General features: G+C 42.1%; 1 protein-coding gene across 1 annotated transcript in view; it reads left to right on the top strand.

The window, feature by feature from the left end:
- The window catches only part of dab1a (DAB adaptor protein 1a), a 378,524-nt gene that overhangs the window by 320,420 nt on the left and 37,186 nt on the right, over positions 1-20,918 (top strand). The window contains exons 4-5 of the mRNA XM_053613929.1: positions 298-437; positions 3,150-3,248. Coding sequence (XP_053469904.1) covers positions 298-437; positions 3,150-3,248 — 239 coding nt within the window. The remainder of the gene's footprint in view (positions 1-297; positions 438-3,149; positions 3,249-20,918) is intronic.

Here is a 20,918-nt window from a genome sequence, read left to right as displayed (position 1 = left end):
AATCATGACCTTAGTATACTAAAACAAAAAGAAAATAAAAGGCTGTTCTCTGCAAATTTGATGATAAAGAAATGATCAAGTATGACCAAACTTTTTTAATCCTAATTAGGATAAATATTTATGATATTGAGCAAAATAATTGTGATTAGTTTTTAGCCATTATTGTGCAGCCCTTGAACACAACGTACAGATATATACTGCCAACATATTTAATTTTTTCCCCTTGTTTTAGTGACATGTGCAGTGCCAGTGAACTTTAATTAATAGTTGTGTCCCTCTCTCTCTCCCCCTCCTCAGGGCAGGACCGCACTGAGGCAGCTCTGATAAAGCGCTTTAAAGGGGATGGTGTCCGCTACAAGGCCAAGCTCATCGGCATTGATGAGGTCACCGCCGCAAGAGGAGACAAGCTCTGTCAGGACTCAATGATGAAGCTAAAGGTGTGTGCCTGCTCTGCATGCGTGTGTGTGACTGCAGTCACAATGTGAATGATCTCTCATACCCTACATCCATCAGCTGAGTTAATGAGCCCTGTAAACAGCACTGCCCAGCCAAGGGTGTGTGTGTGTGTGGGTGGGTGGGTGTGTGCGTGTTTGTGTGTGTATGTGGGAATGTATTTAGCTCCTTTTGGGAAATGAATCCCCTCACGAAAGGGTTTTAACTTTTAATTAGAAAAGCTAAATGAGCTATAACATTATTTAGCTGCTTTAATACACATATGTATGTATGTACTGTATGTGCAGTAATACATATACTGTATGTATGTATGTGTGTATGTGAGTGCATCCATATGTATATGTAAGCATGTATGTGTGTGTTTAGATGTAAGCATGTATGTGTGTGTGTATCAGTGTTGATTTCATGATTTGCATTAATTGTAATGGAGGTCAGGCTGCCATTAATCACAGCTGTTTATCCCCTCTGTCTTTTCAGCAGCTAATCTATAACCATATTCCCACAATCCTTCACTTCTTAGAAAACAAACGGCCCTGCATTATCATTACTAATCTCTCGCCCTCTCTCTCTGTCTCTCACTAACCGTGCACATATGCATACACTCCTTGCATGTATATACTCGGCTCAGAACTGCGCTGGGGTTTATGATCAGAAAGCATTTGTATACGTCAGTGCTATGCTGCTTCAGCTGTGTTGTGCTGCTTCACTTTTGGAACCTAGCCATCCTTTTTTTTCCACAGCCTTCAGTATGTTTCAAATGTTGCTTTCCAAGTAAGTGCACCTGCATTGTGTGAATAATGAACACGTTTATGTTATTCTAAAGGAGGTGTGCTCACATGCCCCACAGACTTCCACCAATCAGGACCAATCGATACCAGCATCACGTTATTGAACAACAGAGGGAGATAGGAATGAGTAGAGTCCCCCAGGGTAGTTAAAAGTAACAACATTTTGTAGATCAGTTTCTAGTTTGCAAACGCACGCACATACACACACTTGAACGCATACACACATACACACATGCACCATATTTTTTGTCCTGTCAAAAACACACTGTCACAATCTTACATGAAAAATAAAGGTCATGAAAAATAGTGTTATTTTGCTGTTAAAAGTAAAGAGCCCAATGGTGCATAAAAATAAATGTACACATGCAAAAATAAATAAGTAAATAAATGCACAAATGTGTGTTTAATGTTTGGGAAAGTGTAATTGGTCCTGCTTGCTCACTAATCGTTCGACACTTACATATTTATGTTCCCCCATGTTTCATTGCAACAATGCGTGAAACAATAAACTACCAAATTCATAAAAATATTAACTACAATTGATATTAAAAAATGTTATGAAGGTTACACATCGTCCTTGCTTGCTCAAATTCATACGCATTTTTCATGAGTTAGCTTTACGAAAATCTTCGATGTCTCAAAATAGGTTGTGGACTTTCTTTACAAAGAAACCAGAGTTTCTGGTGAGTGAATTGTGTCCATACCACAAGATAGAAACCACTCATGAGCAGTAAGAATCGGAAAGCCAGAAATATAGAGATGAACCACAAAAGTTCTGGAACCAAGATTAACCTCTACCAAAGTGATGGAAAGACCTAAGTGTGGAGAACGAAAGGATCTGCTCATGATCCAAAACATACAAACTCATCTGTGAAACATGGTGGAGGTAGTGTCATGGTTTGGGCTTGCATGGCTGCTTCTGGAACAGGCTCACTAATCTTTATTGATGATGGAACTCCTGATGGTAGCAGCAGAAAGAATTCAGAAGTTTATAGGAACATTTTGTCTGCCGGTTTACAGAGAAATGCATCCAAATGAATCGGGAGGAACTTCATCATGCAGCAAGACAATGATCCAAAACACACTGCCAACTCAACAAAGATCTTTATCAGGGGGGAAAAGTGGAAGGTTTTAGACTGGCCAAGTCTAGACCTTCACCCAGTTGAGCAGCATTTCACCTCCTGAAGAGGAGACTGAAGGGAGAAACCCCCAAAACAAACAACAACTGAAAGAGGCTGTGGTAAAAACCTGGAAAAGCATCCCAAAAGAAGAAGCCAACAATTTTCTAATGTCAGCGAGTCACAGGCTCGATGCAGTTATTGCAAGCAAGGGATCTATAGCCAAATATTAAGTGTTATTTACTTGCATTTACTTCAAGACTGATCTGTTCCTATACCTTTGTTCGCTTAAACATTGGGTGGTCTGATACGAAAGGTTCCATGTTTTATGTTGTTTAACACATCTAGATGTAAATACCAGGAAATAAAAGCTGAAATCTTAAACTCTAATCTCATCACCATCTTTTGATTTCAAACCCAAATGTCTTTGGTGTACAGCACAAATAAATTAATTGGCCTTGCCGGTCCAGTAGTTTCAGAGAGGACTGTATAATATGTTGACAGTAAATGTTTCTGGAACATGGAACTGTTTGTTTTCGACATTGAACCACGGAAGACACATAATGATGCCGATGCAAATTTGTTTAAAGAGCATGCAAGACTTCAGTGATGACTGAACATACTGATATGTATTATCACCATATGATTGTTCATGAAATTTCAGTTTATAAATGTATAAAACCTGACATTCAAACCCACCTACCAAGAACCAGCATACAGTATATCAGCTCCAAAAACTTTAAGCTCGAGGTTATGAATTTGTGTCTTTTTTTTTTTCTGTTTTCTATAGGGGATCGCAGCCTCAGCACGCTCGAAAGGAGAACACAAGCAGAAAGTTTTTCTTACAGTGTCCTTCGGCGGGATCAAGATCTTCGATGAAAAGTCAGGGGTGAGTGGGGGAACTACTAGGGAGTTTGCACAGTGGGTAGGGATCCAGTACTCTGAAACTCTGTATCAATTGTGACTTCTGGATGAATCAGAGAGATTACTACTTGCAGCACAGTTGCCTGTTTTTCTGATCCATTTCCCTTCTAAAAACCAATCAGCAGTTGTTCAACAGATTCTCACCATTTTTTCAGTGCCTTATGTCCAAGATCAACGAAGCATATTCTCAAACTTTTGTAGAACATCTGTAAAGTAATTCCACACACATACACCCCTGGTTATGATTCACAGACCTCACTTTGTAAACCACTGTTTTATAGAAGTACAAACAATAAACTTGAGCTGAGTTGACTTGAATTAAATTGTTGGGCCGGTGAGTGATATTTGGTCAAGATTTTAAGCCTGGCTTCTCCTGGCTTAATGTGTGTTCTGCTCATAAAGCATCACTGAGAGCCAGCTAAATGGGGCTCCAGTGCCTCCTCAGAAAGCTTCAGGCTACGGTGTTTGTTTCCTGGATTCAGAGCAGCTCTGTAGTTTGGGCCTGACTCGAGGCAGGAGGTCCCATAGGAAGGCTAAGCCTGTGTTAATGATGCGTTTTGAGGAGAGGAGAGAGGGGGGTGCTCTCTGGGGAAATCAAACAGGTCTAATTGAATAGATGTGTCGGAATAGAATGCTGTGGGCTTTTACGCGAGCTAGCTCCAAGTCAATGTGCTAACTCTCCAGAAAAGAGACTGGTGACGTACGGTACAGGACAACAGGCTAGTGGGAATAAAACACACTGAGAATATACAGTTGGGGTCATAAGTTTGCATACACCTTGCAGAATCTAGGAAATGTGAAACATATTTTAATAAAATATGAGAGATCATAAAAATTGCGAAATTCTTATTATTTTGTCTTCTGGGAAACATGTACAGTGCCCTCCACTAATATTGGCACCCTTGGTAAATATGAGCTGTGAGGGAAGGCTGTGAAAAATTGTGTTTATTGTTTAACCTTTTGATCTTTTGTTAAAAAAATTCACAAAAATACTCTGCTCTCATGGATATAAAACAATTGCAAACGCATCACAGGTTTATAAAAAATAAATATATAAAGAGTCTGGATGGATTGAGTCTGGTGGTGGTTTCATATTTGGTCCCTCTTATCTATTAGTCTTCTAGTCCATTTGACATTTTCTGCATGTGTGAGTGCAGAGGAAGGTTTTGGCTTTTAATTATAGCATTTGACTACTGATTACTGAAGATCGTCTGGGTATGTAACCCTGTTCCCTGAGAAGGGAACGAGACGTTGCGTTTGGCATAACAGTATGGGAGCGCCCCTACTGTTATGCTAAACGCAACGTCGAGTTCCCTTTGAAAGGGAATTCTCTGTTCTCTGAGCAGAATGTATGTGTTCCCATTCAAAGGGAACTTCGACGTTGCATTTAGCATAACACTATGGGAGCGCCTCTCGCGTGCGACCGGCATCTGAAGCTTGTGTAAAATCATGCCTATTTATAGGCCTGCTATGATCAGGTGAGATAAATATTGCACCTGTGAACCGCGCCATCAGCCTTATTATCTTCAGCGAAAGACAGCATGTCAGTTGTTTGTGTAAAGAAACAAAAAGACGCTTCATTTCCTCTCTATCTTTTCTCAAAATCTCTGGACTTTTCTATCCCTTTAAAAAAAGAGAAGAAGAAAAAAAGAATGAGCGAGGGAGAAAAATATGAGAGAGAGAATTCAGGAACTGTGTTACGGCTTGCTCCCATTTCATCACAGGTAGTGCACACTTTCTGGGTGAAGTGTCTAAGGGTTGGAGCATGCGATGGCAGCCTCGAGAGGCTGCGCATGGTAATGCTTACATTAGGTAGCTCTGCTCACGACTCACGCTCTTCTCAGAAGCCGAAGCAAGTTGGGTTTCAGAGCCTCGCGGATCTGGGCCGGGGGATCTCTTATGGATCCGGAAAAAGAGCCGGAGACGAGCGCTGCTCTATCTCTTGCTCTGTCTTCTGGGTTCGGCTCTCCGCTGGATTTTGGAGCTTGCGTCGTGACTCCTCCTTCCGCTAAGCCAAAAGGGAAAAAAGAGGAAAAAAAAACACACACACACAAAAATAATAGTAATAATTCCTCTCTGACTCCAAGGAGCCAGAAGGATATGCTAAAAACTGAGAGCAGCATATAAAGAGCTGCTTGAAGTGATTACGAAGGCTGGATGAGCTGTTTTCTCCCCAGTGAAAGTAAATCCGTCACACTGCAGAATACTCCCCTTTCTTCCAGAAGTGCATGACAAAATATCAGGCTTCTGGGGGAAAACCATGCATAAGCCGTATTTATAACCCCACGATGTTGAATTATTCGGTCATTGTGGGGAATGAACGGCATGGCTATTTAGCTATGCTGAAGGTGGAGGAGGTGCTTGCAAGCTACCTTTCTCCATCGACGGCAGGTAATTAGGGGGGCCAGCTTTGCCATCCAGGCCACCGTGGCATTGGTGGGCAAGGCCTATGCAGTAGTAGTCTTGCTTGTGGGTCACTGCAGACAATGACAGTGTTGCAGGCCTACCAAGCAGACCTGCTGAGTGAGCTCGACATATAGCGGCATTCAGCCAGTTCCTTCCCTGTTGTGTCGAGTTCACCCGGGCATCCATGACTGGAGCCCGGGCCAGTACTAGTGCTAGTACTAGATGTGGGCCATATTTCTAGCACTGAAATTCCTTCTTCCTCAATTGAGAGGTCACCATGTGTTTACAGACAACACGGCGGTGGTCTCATATATTCACCACGAGGGAGGATTATGTCTGCGCCCTCTGTTCAGGCAGGCACAACTAATTCTTCTCTGGGCAGAAGATAAGTTTGTCAGTGAGTGCAATGTACATTCTGGGAATATGGAGGCAGACATCCTGTTGAGGCAAGGGCTGAGGCCCAGGAATTGGTGGCTCCATCCACAAGTGGTGGAGTCCATATGGCGAGGTTTGGCCAAGCGGGACTGCATGTGTTCGCCTCCGAGGAGACAACACACGGCCCGCTGTGGTTTGCCTTCACTCCTCACCTACAATTAGGGCTAGATGCCATGGTGCACATGTGGCCGAGGTCACATCTGTACGCTTTTCCCCCAATCGCTCTGCTCCCACAAGTTCTAGCGAGAGTTCACCGAAACAGTATGTCTGCTGCTAGTAGCACCTTATTGGCCTGCTTGAAAATGGTTCTCAGAGATAATATCTCTGCTAGATGGCACTCCTTGGGAGATTCCCATCCGCAGAGATCCACTGTAGACCCAGTGAACTGCGCAATAGCTACAGTCCTGGAGTTCTTACAAGAACGTTTCTCAGCGGGGTGGGCCCCATCTGCAGGCCACGCATACCTTCCTGGGACCTTTCTGTGGTCCTGGAAGGTCTGTCAGGGGCCCCATTTGAGCCCTTAGAGTCAGCCTCTGAGAAGCTTCTGACTCTAAAGGTAGCTCTTCTGCTGGCCCTGACATCTCTCAAGCGAGTAGGAGATCTACAAGCTCTCTCTGTTTCCCCTTCCTGCATGGACTTTGCCCCTGGATTAGCCAAGGCCTTCCTGTATCCTATGCCGGATTATATTCCTAAAGTGCCTACATCGGCTGCCCACCCTGTGGTGTTGCAGGTTTTCTGCCCTCCTCCATTCCCCACACCGGAACAAGAGAGAATGCACCTGCTGTTTCCAGTAAGGGCTCTCTGTACTTACGTCCATCACTCCGGCCAGTGGCGTAAGTCGGAGCAGCTGCTGGTCCGCTTTGGCGGCGACAGTAGAGGTGATGCTGTGTCAAAGCAGCACATCTCTAATTGGATAGTGGAAGCAATCTCTATTGCTTATGAGGCGCGTGGTCTTGCTATGCCTCTGGGCATAAGGGCTCATTCCACTAGGGCGGTTGCCTCCATGAAGGCTTTGTCCAAAGGGGTATCCTTACAGGATGTGTGTGCTGCTACAGGGTGGTCTACGAGACACACATCCATCCATCCATCCATCTTCTACTGCTTACTCCTTCTTCAGGGTCGTGGGGGAACCTGGAGCCAATCCCAGGGAGCATCGGGCACAAGGCGGGGTACACCCTGGACAGGGTGCCAGTCCATCGCAGGGCACAATCACATACACACTCACAAACCCATTCATACACTATGGACACTTTAAACACACCAATCAGCCTACCATGCATGTCTTTGGACTGGGGGAGGAAACTGGAGTACCCGGAGGAAACGAGACACATATTCATTCGTTATTACAGCCTGGATATTCATTCCACCCCGGGCTTGAGTGTCTTGCAGTGACCCTCGTGCTTGGGTCTTTTTGACCAGGCCGTACGCTCGGTATGACGTTGTGGGTATTCTCGTTCCCATAGTGTTATGCTAAACGCAATGTCGAAGTTCCCTTCTCAGGGAACGTCTGGATTACACATGTAATCCTGTTCCCTGAGAAGGGAACGAGATGTTGCGTAGCTTTGTCATACCAGGGCAGGCCTGTGAATTGCGTCTTTGCTTCAGATAATAGAGGCTGATGGCACGGTTCATAGATGCCATATTTATATCACGTGACGCGCTTAATTGCCACGTCACCTGATCATGGCAGGCCTATAAATAGGCATGATTTTCACAAGCTTCAGATGCCGGTCACGCGCGAGAGGCGCCCCCATTGTGTTAAGCTAAATGCAACATCTCGTTCCCTTCTCAGGGAACAGGGTTACATGTGTAACCCAGACGTTTTTGCTGATCTTCTACATCGGCCGCTCTCAAACCTATTGCAATCAGGTTTGATTCCTTTCTGAAATATTTCGAGGGACCTTCTTGTGATCCCTGTAGGGATTCATTCTAACTACTCAAATATTAGGCACATAAAAGAAATATGTACCACAGAATTTATTTATTTGTGCAATTAGATCTTCTCATTATTATAATTTCACCAACTGATCTTGTGATGTGGTTGTGCATGGCAGAGTGAAAAGATGGGTTTTATTGAATCCAGTGCTTCAGTGGAAATCATATGGCATAAACAAACAAGCATAAATAAAATGTGTACATATTAGGGGTATAATGCAATGCAACTATCTGTTTAGTGCTCCAAATATTTCTTTATGCATACATAACTGCATTTCATTTCCTCTGTGTGTGTACACTGCACACAGACAATAACACTGAATCTCATCTTATCTCATGTGTGTGTGAGAATTTAAACCCAAAGTGGGTGCCTAGCCTAGAATATTTTATAAAATTAACATTATTACTTATGAATCATACTACTATCCTCTTTAAGCACTGGGAAAACACAACAAAAAATTCTGGCTGTTTTTTCCAGCTTTTCAAATTGCTTGTTGGTACCAGAAGGGTTGGTTTGAGTATTTCAGAAACTGCTGATCTCCTGGGAATTTCAGATTGAACCTCTAACCTCTCTTATCAGCATGCGTTTCCACCTACGGAACTGTCGCTCACTCAATGATTTTTGTTTTCCATACCATTCTGTGTAATCTCTACAGACTGTTGTGTGTGGAAAGGAGATCAGCAGTTTCTGAAATAACCAAAACTGCCCAACTGGTACCAACAACCATGCCACGGTCAAAGTCACAGAGATCACACATTTTCCACCATTCTGATGATTGATGTGAACATTAAATCTCTTGACCTGTATCTGCATGATTTTTTTTGCATTGTGTTGCCGCCACATGATTAGATAACTGCATGAATGTGTAGGTGTTCCTAATAAAGTGGACAGTGAGTGTATATAACAGCATGTATCCTAGTTTAGTGTTAATGGATAAAATTTAAAAACATTCAACTGAAGTTATAACTTAATAATAATGATGACAGCCATGACAAAGAATAAGTTAATAGTTGGATCATCATTAAATAATAATAAAATTGCAGACCCCTGTCTATACGATGTGGATTAGCAGGTGTAACAAGCAGGTCTATATCTAATAGACATTCGTTGTATGTCATCCCCCAATACCTAGTTTTCCTGACGCCTTGTTTAACGTGCTTTTCGTGAAGAGGAGACATCGCTGTGGAGAGGCTGATGACACTCCAACCTCTGCTGCTCTTTTCTATTACAGAGCTCTTGTGTCACTGTGGTGGTAATCCCACGACTTAGACCTGTTATAGAAAAATAGAGGAGTCAGGCTGGTGTATGTGTGTGTGTGTGTTTGTGTGTGTGTGTCTGTATGTGTATAGCCTGGGTGTATATCACAGTGATAGGCTATGAGGCAGGATGACTGGATCCTGTCACTGTGGCTGTTTTAAAGCTTTTATTAGACCTGAAAAGTGCTGCCCTCTATTACCTTCAAGGCCATACCTTATTCTGGTACTCCTCTCCATCTCTCTTCATCTCTGTCTATCCCTCTCATTCTCTGCCCTTTTTTTAGTCCACTGTCAGGTGTTCTCTGGCTTATTAAACCATGTCCATTTTTTCTCACCTTCATTCCCTGCGTTGTTCTTGCTGTCCACTGTCAGTCAGCGTGATATCTGGTTACAAACAGCTTAACAGCGTTATAACTTGCTGGTATGAAAAGACTTGACAGACAATTTGATGGACTTTTGACAGTGTCTCCAGAGAATTGTCACATTTTTTTTGAAGCTTTTAGAAGAGGCGCAAGTTGACAAACGATTATAGAGTACAAAGAAAGGAGAGTAAAATAAAAAAAACGAGAGAAGAGTGCAACACTGGTGGAGCTAGAACGGGACTTTACAACTCCCATTTCAAATTTTTAAGACTTGATGAAAGAGAAGACTTGAGCATAATTTACACAGAGGGCTGAACTACCTTTTGGTGGTTTGAGGCATGAAAGCCTAAGAGATAGGTTATGTTTTTGGGTTGGCAAATCACAGCACATGGATCAAATCACAGACTGACCTTCATAGAACAGCAAATCCAAAATGGAGAATGCTCTTATCACCCTGCTAGAAAATCCAGTTGACCAGTTCATGCTCTGTTTTTGAGACCTGCTTGACCAGCTCCATTCTGTACTATCCGTGACCATTCTGTATCTTGACCTTGACCTAGCTGCTCTACCTAATGAATGGATCGAATATGCAAAGCTTTTATTTTATTTTTTTTAATAAGAAGTGCTCCTCAAATATTACACTTAATAAAATCTAGACTAGTGACACCGGGCCACCATTGGGCAGGTATTTTGTAAATACATGTGAGTCATCTCAACTTAATCGCTGACCACTTATGCATGCTAAACAGGACAAAGTAATATAGTACTATGGTAATATGGGCAGCTGTGGCTCAGTTGCTAGAGCGGGTTATCCACTAATCATAGGGTTGGCGGTTCGATTCCCGGCCCACGTGACTCCACGTGCCGAAGTGTCCTTGTGCGAGACACTGAACCCCAAGTTGCTCCTTGCGTGGCAGCTCTGCTACAATTGTGTGTGTGTGTGAACCAATGTAAGGCGCTTTGTAAAACCGCTAAAGTTATATAAGTGCAGACCATTTATAGTGGTAAAGGACTGATTCATTATGTATATCTTCTTTTTTTCATTATCTTATTTGCTGAACTTCCATCCATTTTCCATGTCACTTATCTTACACATGGTCATGGGGAGCCTGGACCCTTTCCCAGGGAATTCTAGGCACCAGTTGGGAGACACCCTGGATGGGATGCTAACCCATTGCAGGGCACAATCACACACACACACACACACACATTCACACACTACAGACAATCTGGAAATGTCAATCAGCTTACAACGCATGTCTTTGAAAACCTAATTTCAGTGCAATGTAACATTGCCAAGCTGTACAGTGACAGAATCAGACTTTAAATTTAATACAATGTCTGCATCTTCGTGCCTGTGCCTCTACACTTCACAGCTCCTGCTTGTTGGCATCTCCCTCAGGGCCTCTCTCTGATGAAGAGGAGCAACTTCCTAATTTCATTAATGCGACTCAGCAGAACTCTGTGTGAGTCCCAGTGACTCAGTTAATCGCATTGAGGCCTTCTGAAGGCCTGCCAACATCATCCATTCGAATTTTTCACTCTTCCACTGAGAGAGATTGAGTATTTTAGAGGGAAGAAAGACAGAGCAAACCTCTTGTCATGTCTGTGTGAGAGAGAGTGAAATTGACCACATTGACCACATTAACTGCTAGAAAACAAGTGTAGTGCAACATCTGAACACTAAAAATACATTGGACACCGTCCACAATATCATAGGACTCAGTTGTGTGTATGTAGCTGCACTCTATTCCTCGGATGCTAAAAAAAATTGTCTTGTAAGTATACAATTTACAAATATGTAGAAATGAAATTTGCAGAATGATCCCTCACCCCAATCATGTACGATTTCCATAATTCGTCTAATATGGAGACCCCTCTCAATCAGCACTTAGTTTCAAAAGTCAGCCCCGGCACATCCGGAGTGTCATCTTCCTCGTCCTCAGCTGCTTCTGATTTGCATGGAAATGAGATTTGACCGGCCCAATAAAGCAGTTTGGCGCACATAAAAACAGATGTTGATGTAAATTACTATGTCTGTTCCACTTACTCTAATATCATTAGAGAGTGTGCGTGCAAGCGTATGTGTCTGAGAGGAGGAAAGAGGACTGCATCAATAAAAATAAAAACCATTAAAATTTACGGACGGAGCAGATACTTTTTTTTAATGCAATCGGGCACTCCAGAACTCAAGGTATTGCTGCAAAACACTTTATTAATTTTAATAATTTAGTGCTTTAGGTCTCTTAAGACTTTCAATGCTAAGTTTTGCTGTTATTTCTGGATAGCTCATCCGTTCAAGCTCTTACACACGGAACATCCCTCCAACACACACACACACACACACACACACAGACTCACACGCTCCTCCATATGCTGCACCATCCCCACAGGGAGCCATGGGCAGCTGATTTCTTGCCAGTTCTTCTCTCAAGGGAGTCATTTTAACTGCCCACCCGCTTGTTCACACTGTGTACATGTGTCTATGTGTGTGTTGGCACAGGTGGCAACTGTGATTGAGTTCAGTCCTCTCCTCACTAATTACCTCTCTCTCAGGCCTAGTCGCCTGCAGACACGGAGCAGGAGAGGCGGTGAGCCCTTCAGTCATCTGTGTACTTCTCCTTCTCTTTGCCTCTCTCTTTCTAATCAAAGCTTTGGCCATAACTCTGACAATTTCCATGACAGCCTCTAATTAGTGGCTACCTGGCTTTGTGGTAGCAGCAGACAGAGACGGGGTCATCAAGGTTGAGCGATCGGAATAAAAAACACACTGCCTCTCATCTCTCATGGTGCAATTATTTATTACGAACATATTCACCCTAACCTCTGTAGCACACTGCATGTGAGTATGTGGGTGAGGTCTCACGTCAAGTTAAGGAGATTTTATTATTTTGCACATATTCGGTTGGATTAAATGCCATTCCTCTACAGCACAATACAGGCGCATGATACATGGGACTACACAACGTGTAAAATATTTTGGTGGAGGTCGACTGATTCGGGATTTGTTAAAAAGAAAATATACAGTGGGGCTTGAAAGTTTCTGAATTTTCTATATATCTAAATAAATATGACCTAAAACATCATCAGGTTTCATGTCAAAGTCCTAAATGTAGACAAAGAGAACCTGATTAAACAAAGGAGACAGAAATATTGTACTTGGTCATTTATTTATTGAGGAAAATGATCCAATATTACATATCTGTGAGTGGCAAAAGTATGTGAACCTCTAGGATTAGCAGTTAATTTGAAGGTGAAATTAGAGTCAGGTGTTTTCAATCAATGGGATGATGATCAGGTGTGAGTGAGTGCCCTGTTTTATTTAAAGAACAGGTATCGATCAGAGTCTGATCTTCACAACATGTTTGTGGAAGGGTATCTTGGCATGAACGAAGGAAATTTATGAGGACCTCAAGTTGTTGATGCTCATTAGGCTAAGGATTCCAAAAATTTGCAGCTGGCGGCAAGTGAGAGCCAAAAAGACAAGGTTTTTGGATGCTAACATGGATGATTTTTGGCCTGTTGTGACAAGGACATGTGGAAATGCTGGCTTATCATCATTTTGTGCTGTGGCTAATGTAACGTGAGCCCAAGAGTGCTGACTGTCTTAATGAAGGCTATTAAAGAATGACAGTTCATGTCTGATGAAGCAGGTCAATAGAATGCCTTTGTGTGTGTGTGTGTGTGTGTGTGTGTGTGTGGATATGAGTATCCATGTGTGAATGAAAGAGTGATAGAATGTTCGAGAAGGTTGTAATGGGGAGAGAGAAAGAGAAATGAGTGCTGGAGAGGTGATCAGTCAGGGGAAAATCCATTAAATAAACAGCACCAGCTGGGGAATAATGGAAAACTATAGATACACAGCAGCTAAAGACAGAAAAAAGTGGTTTGCCACTTAAGCTACTGTTGTCAGTCTCTCACAAATGTTGCATACTACAAAAGAAAAACACAGTCTGTGCTGTTTCACCTCTCTCTCCCTCACCCTGGCCTCAATGTTCTGGCAGGATGAACACGTATACTGTATGTTTGAAGTCACATGAAGAAGTATCTCTGCAGGCTGGACAGAGCTGAGGTTTAGTGTACAGTATGGGAGTTTGGAAGCTTTGCTGTCTCCCTTGTGACTTGACAAAAGCTGCTATTGAGTATAATCTGTCTCCCTCAACTCAATCCAGTTGAGTTTCCTAGCTCTCTCTCTGTATATATGTGTGTGTGTGTGTGTGTGTGTGTGTGTGTTTTTCAGTTTTAAGATAACTATGGAGGACACGCTGTGCAAAAAAATATCTAAGCAGAGAATATGGACAAATTTATTACTTGAATTGTTACAATTACTTATCTCAGTTCGCTTTCACAAGGCAACATTTCAAAGCGCACCAAAATGCGTTTACGTAAATCACATATGAGTAAACTGTCCTCTCATTGGTCAGAGTGTGCCTCTTTATGTTCCGGGCTTCTGCTCATAGCAGTCATCCATCAAGATGGATAGACAGCAGCTCCACAAGCTTATTGTGGCTTTCTTTTTAACTGTAATTATTATAATTTATCAGTTTGAGAAGGAATCCATGTTTCATCAATCGGTACGTTTATATGGACAACAATAATCCGATATTAACCCGATTAAGATGATACTCTGCTTAAGAAACTAGCATGTAAACAGCGATTATTGATGAACTTAATCTGACTAAAGTCATACTTGAAGCAAACACAAATGGAACTAAGACATGTGGAGTATTCCTGTTTTAGTCGCATTATTGAAGTGCATTACAGACATGTACACACCTTAATCACACTATTAACGCCGTGTGGGAGTTTTCACCGCATTTTACAACAGGGCACGTACACACACGGCCATCATTTGTAAAGAAGAGAGCATGGCTGCGTCCGAAACTACGTACCTACCTACTATATAGTAGGAGAAATACATGTACTGTATATCGGCTGCTATATAGTAGTTAAGTATGCGGTTTCGGACACAGCCCACAGCTTCAAGCAGTCGTCTATTAGCACGTATAGCATGACAAATAATTAACTGAAATCGAAGCTTTCATAAAATCAACCGTCAACTGTTTGACGGCGAACAAGAGAGCACGGCTGCGTCCCAAACCGCGTACTTACCTGGTATATAGTAGGAGTACGTGGTTTGGGACGCAGCCCACGGCTTCAAGCAGTCATCTATTTGCACGTATAGCATGACAAATAATTAACTGCACTTGATGCTTTCATAAAATTAAAAATGAAACACTCAAAACTGTATACGGTACCATAACGAAGACGAACTGTATGTTGATACGTGAAATTCTGAAGGGAACGTCGGACGGCGTGGCGTGGGGACGTAATGATGTGTGCCATTAACCCATCTATGTTCTATAACATGTAAAACGGGAACATGAAAGGAATATTCTAAAAGCGACTCATGTAAACACCTTAATCACAATATTGTCTTATTCAGAATAAGGTCAGTAATTAGATTACTGCTGTCCATGTAAACTTAGTCAATGTTACAACATTGTTGCAGTTCAACAGTTTTGGAGAAGAGCCATTACACATCATTAGACGCTCGCTAAACAGCTTGTAAACTTCTGTGTTTTTAGGCGTTTTTGAAAATTGTTAAAAAATATGCATTTTAACTCAGCTGTGGTCCAAGTTAAACTGCGATTCATGTTGCAAGCCGTTAGCAAAACAAACACGCTTTTTACATAACACAGTTCCCATCATGTATTGCCATAAAGGTCTGTTTGTTGGTCCGTTCTCACCACAAACGCTCCAAACGAGCCAGGTGTGAACACGCACTTAATCTGTTTAAATCTCAAAATGGAAAAAAGGATGAAAATAATCTTTTTTTTTTCTTTTTTTTTTAATGAAACATAAATAAATGCAAATAACACACACAATCAATTCCTCACACACACACTATACAAAGCAATGAACTATTTGGTGGTGGTGTGTGTGTGTGTGTGTGTGTGTGTGTGTGTGTGTGTAGTATTCTTGTTCTGATTTTTTTCTGGTATTTGGCATAATTCATTTTGATTTGTTTACACATACTGCTGAGGTGATGTGGTGATTATTTTTTTGATGGGGTATGGCCACAAATTATTATATTGTAGGCACAAGATACCAAAGTCATAGCCACAAATATGTGCAACTTAAGTCTATGAGTTAACATGTTGTGAAAACATCATGTATTGTATTAATACGTGTCCTGGCTTCAAATCCTTGGCAGGAAAGAGCACAAAAGTCTTTTCATTTTGAGAATTCACTTCAGGTAATCCACTTATCATGTAGCACATAAGCTTCATATTCAAAAGACATGAAATAAGTTCCGTTTTATAATAATGTTTCATCTTATCCATACTGTTGTAGACTGCTGTCTCACTGTTGACTCATCCATCTGTTTTTTACCTCCAAAAGGACAAAGGTGTCAGGAAAAAAAAAAAACCCTGAAGTGTTAGTGCCTGTACCTTTCCTCTGCTGTGCCTTGATGAATGTGCAACCTGAAGATTTTGTGCTCCATAGCTTTTGGGCGTGCTTCAAGCTGGCAGATGCTAGTTTGTGTTTCATAGGATGAAATATTGAACAATTAGAACAAAGCCGCCTCTCTATACAAGCAGCCAATTCGGGTATGAGTTAAGCTATGTTCTTTGCTTTCTCTGCTTTTATCATTCTCCTTTACTCTCGAAAACACAGGCATGAGGAGAAATTGAAGATTCATGTAGTTTTTTTCCATGATGATCCATCCATCCATTTTCTATACTGCTGATCATACTGGGTCACGGGGAACCTGGAGCCTATCCCAGGGAGCATCGGGCACAAGGCGGGGTACACCCTGCACAGGGCACAATCACATTCACACACCCATTCATACACTATGGACACTTTGGACATGTCAGTCAGCCTACCATGCATGTCTTGGGGATGAAACCAGAGTACCTGGAGGAAGCCCCCGCAGCACGGGGAGAACATGCACACACAAGGCCGTGGCGGGAATCCAGCCCCCAACCCTGGAGGTGTGAGGCGAACGTGCTAACCACTAAGCCACCATGTGCCCATCCATGATGATATGTTCTTAAAATAAGCTAATTCATTTTTATTTGAAATCAGATTATGTGCAGTCCGACATTGGCTAATGGAGGCAATAGAATCCTGCATCAATTTCATTATTTCAGGCAAAAATTTTGAAAGTAATGAAAATCACATAATAATTGACAGTGTACAGTAGAATCCCCAAGCATATTTGGTATGTCTGTCTCAGGGGAACCCTTAAAGGTTCAATATAGATCCATATAGCAGAGGTTTTTCTCTTTCAGAGAAGGTTCCACATAGAACCTTTAGACAGCTAAGATGTCTTAAGCATTCCAGAAATGCATGGATGTCATGCAGTGGCACTTGATTCTCAGTACAAGCAGCAGGTTTGGAAGATAGCACAAAACAAATGACATATTCTGTAAACATGAGCTAACAGATATCATGGATGGCTAGTGGGAAAAAGCATCCTTCACACCAAGAGATCAGGACCAATTATCCTCTAATGGTTTCCATGGTTCCAATAGTTTGGCATTGTCTGCATGTAAACTTGGGTTCTCCTGAAGATGTGCCTTGGACAGTTGTACCACTTGAAAGCCCAGAAAATCAGTAAATGTGAGCTAAAATTGACCCCACAGTTTGGACTTTCTGTGGTAAAGACAATGTTCTGTCACCACACATAAACACGTACATAAGAACACTGAAGAATGTGAAATTGGCTACTGATTAATTATGAACACAGTGGGCCAGGTGTGATAAAGCTACCCTTGTTACTGTATATAGAACATTACTTCCTTCTGGTTTGGCCAGTGCTCACAGTTATTTTGAGCTCTGCGACAACCATTGGCCTTTTACTTGGATAAAGAGAATTAGAAGTGGATTAAAGAAAAGCTGGTGACATGGGGCACGCTTATTTGGGATGTTCTGACAGACCCGGCTTAATTCTGTCTTGTTGACAGGCAAAAGATAGTTATCAGTGTAGATTAAGGGATTTGTGGGCCTCTGTTCCCTGTGCTGTTTTAGGAAACTACATCCTGGGATGTAGTCTGGGATCCTAGGTCTTCCAGCATTTCTCTTCTCTGGTTTTCAATGATGCCCATAATAACCCAGCCAGCATGAGCTGGAAGCAAGCATTTTTAATTCCTCTGGCCTAAACACTCTCAATAGAGTGGTAAAATGCACAGTTTATCACAAACCATTGGCCTCTGGATACGAAAAGACCCAATAAAACTTGGGTGAATTAGCATGCATTCGTATTCAACTGCATTACTGTTTGTAAGTTGACTGTGTCTGTGTGTGTGTGTGTGTGTGTGTGTGAGTGTGTGTGTTTGTGTGTGTTTGTGTACTGTTTGTTTAATTAGCTGTGAATATGTGGGTTTTAGAGGCTTAGCTTTGGACAGCAGTCTCTCATTATCTCTTTAACAGCAGCATTCACCATCCATTTCTTCTCATTTTCCTCCAACTAAACAGCAAACCAACCCTGAGAGATAAGCTAATATACCACACAGGGGCACATACATAACACATTCCCTGCCTTGGGCTCCTCCTAATAAGCTTGTGTTGTTTCGAGGTAATTATGTTGTATGCTAATGCTTAGTTGGAATCAGCAGTCTTTTTTTTTATTCATTGGAAGATACATTAAAGATCTACAGTTGCAGTCAAAATTATTCAACCCCCACTGCAAATCAGGTTTATTGTCAAAATTTACAGACTTGTACCTGTTTACAATGAAGAAATCAAACAAACGCAATTGGAATTGTTCAACACAATGAATTCTTCAAGTGCTTTCCCCAAATTTAACTGAAAATGCAACTTGTGATTTCTCCGGTCTCAAAATTATTCAACCCCTTTATGGCAGGCATCTTTAGTACTTAGTAGAGCACCCTTTTGCTGTTATGACCTGCTGCAAACGAGATGCATAGCCAGACACCAGCTTCTGGCAGCATTCCTGAGGAATCTTAGCCCATTCCTCATGAGCAATGGCCTCCAGTTCAGTAATATTGTTGGGTTTGCGTGCTGCTTCAAATCCCACTAGAGATATTCTATATGGTTCATGTCAGGTGACTGTGATGGCCCTGTAGAATCTTCCAGGATTTCTTCTGCAATCAAGCCTTGGTGGAATTTGAGGTATGCTTGGGATCATTGTCCTGTTGGAAGGTCCAATGATGACCAGGCTTCAGCTTCCTCACAGACGGCATGAAGTTTTCTCCTAGGGTTTCCTGATACTTCAATGGATCCATCTCGCCTTCCACACGCTGCAGGTTTCCAGTGCCAGAGGATGCAAAGCAGCCCCAGAACATCACTGAGCCACCACCATGCTTGACTGTGGACAGAGTGTTCTTTCTTCATTCTTCTTTCTCCAGACATACCACTGATCCATAGTGCCAAAAAGTTCCAATTTTGTTTCATCGCTCCACAGAACAGAATCGCAAAACTTATGTGGCTTATGTATATGATTTTGAGAAGACTTTTCTTGTGCTTTTTGGTCAGTAATGGTGTACGTCTTGGAGTTCTGGCATGGAAAACTTCTGCGTTTAGTGCGTGCCTTGAAACTGAAACCTCAGTGCCTGCTGCTACCAAGTCTTGCTGCAGGTCTTTTCAGTGACTCAAGGGTTTTTCACAACCTGCCTTCTCAGAAATCTGGTTGCAGCCGTTGATAGCTTCTTTTTTCTGCCCCGTCCAGGCATTTCATGTGTTCCAGTTCAAACACACCTGGTGCAAGTAATGAAGCCCTTGATTAGTTGCATCAGGTGTGCTTGAGACAACACCTGTTTTGCATATTTGTGCTGTTGTGAGGGATTCTTTTCAGGGGGTTGAATAATTTGAAACTGGAGAAGTCATTATAAGTTGCATTTTCCATTGCATTTGGGGAAACCACTTGAAGCATTCACTGAGTTTAACTATTTCAATTGCTTTTGTTTGATTTGTGCAAACAGCTGAAAGTCTGTAAATTTTGACAATAAACCTGATTTGCAATGGGGCTGAATAATTTTGATTGCAACTGTAAATAATATAAACAGACACCAATCAATCCTTTTGACACTTTCATTCCTTCGGGTGGGTTTGGGATTTATTACATTCTTATGAAATAAAGTCATAGCTTTCATAATTTATCATTCCTTTTGTGTAATTCAAACAGTAATATAGATTGCAAATATAAGGTTTCAAATATAAGATATGTTTGCTTATTTGAGGCATATTCAGATAACTTTGAGGGATTCTAATCCACAGCAGAATACCATATCAGGACTATTAGCAACTTTTATCCTAAATTAAAAAAATAAATGGTATCAGCGCTATTTATAATTTAGTCAGGTGTACTGTAAGGTTACATATGATATGTATGCATGGTTTTATGAATAAATGCAGGCTTGCCAGGCCATCTGAGTCACACAGGTTGATGAGAACTGCCACTAGATGAGTGTGACAGAGCAGGGACTTTTTATAGATTACATCAATGGTTACATATGTAACCTTCTGTTTTGGTGGGCCTTTTAAAAAAAAAAAGTCCTTTTCATCTCTTCAGTTTGGAACAACCATACAAATGGTTGCCATGGGCAGTCCACATTTGATGCACACTGTATAGTCTTCATTATTTCCGAATGCACCATAGCCTCTCTCACCTTTTATTATAATTTGTAGCAAAAATTCTTCAGCGAACAATTAAGAACAGTGTGGGCTGAAGGATACAGGATATCCATCAGCAGTGGACATCCATCCATCCATTTTCTGTACTGCTTATCCTACATAGGGTTGCGGGGGAGCCTGGAGCCTATCCCAGAGGACTCAGGGCAGAAGGCGGGGGACACCCTGGATGGGGTGCCAACCCATCGCAGGGCACAATCACACACACACACTCACCCATTCACACACTACGGACAATTTGGAGATGCCAGTCCACCTCCAACGCATGTCTTTGGACTGGGGGAGGAAATCGGTGTACCTGGAGGAAACCCCCAAAGCATGGAGAGAGCATGCAAGCTCTGTGCACTCAGGGTGGAGATGGGAATCAGACCCCCAACCCTGGAGGTGCGGGAATCTACCCCCATTCTAAAAAGGCTCCTAAAACTTGGATGCCATGCCAGCTCGAGTGCACACTGTCATTAAAGCAAAAGGGGAACATAGCAAATACTAAGGGTGTTTTCACACATAGTTTGTTTGAGCCCTCCAAACGCTCTCAAAGCGGTTCATCGTGTATATGTGAACAAACCAAGTGATCTCAG

This window comes from Ictalurus furcatus, chromosome 25, assembly GCF_023375685.1.
Source record: "Ictalurus furcatus strain D&B chromosome 25, Billie_1.0, whole genome shotgun sequence".
Taxonomy (NCBI): Eukaryota; Metazoa; Chordata; class Actinopteri; order Siluriformes; family Ictaluridae; genus Ictalurus; species Ictalurus furcatus.
The sequence above is the reverse complement of the archived record's forward strand: the minus strand, read 5'-3'. Positions and strand labels throughout refer to the sequence as shown.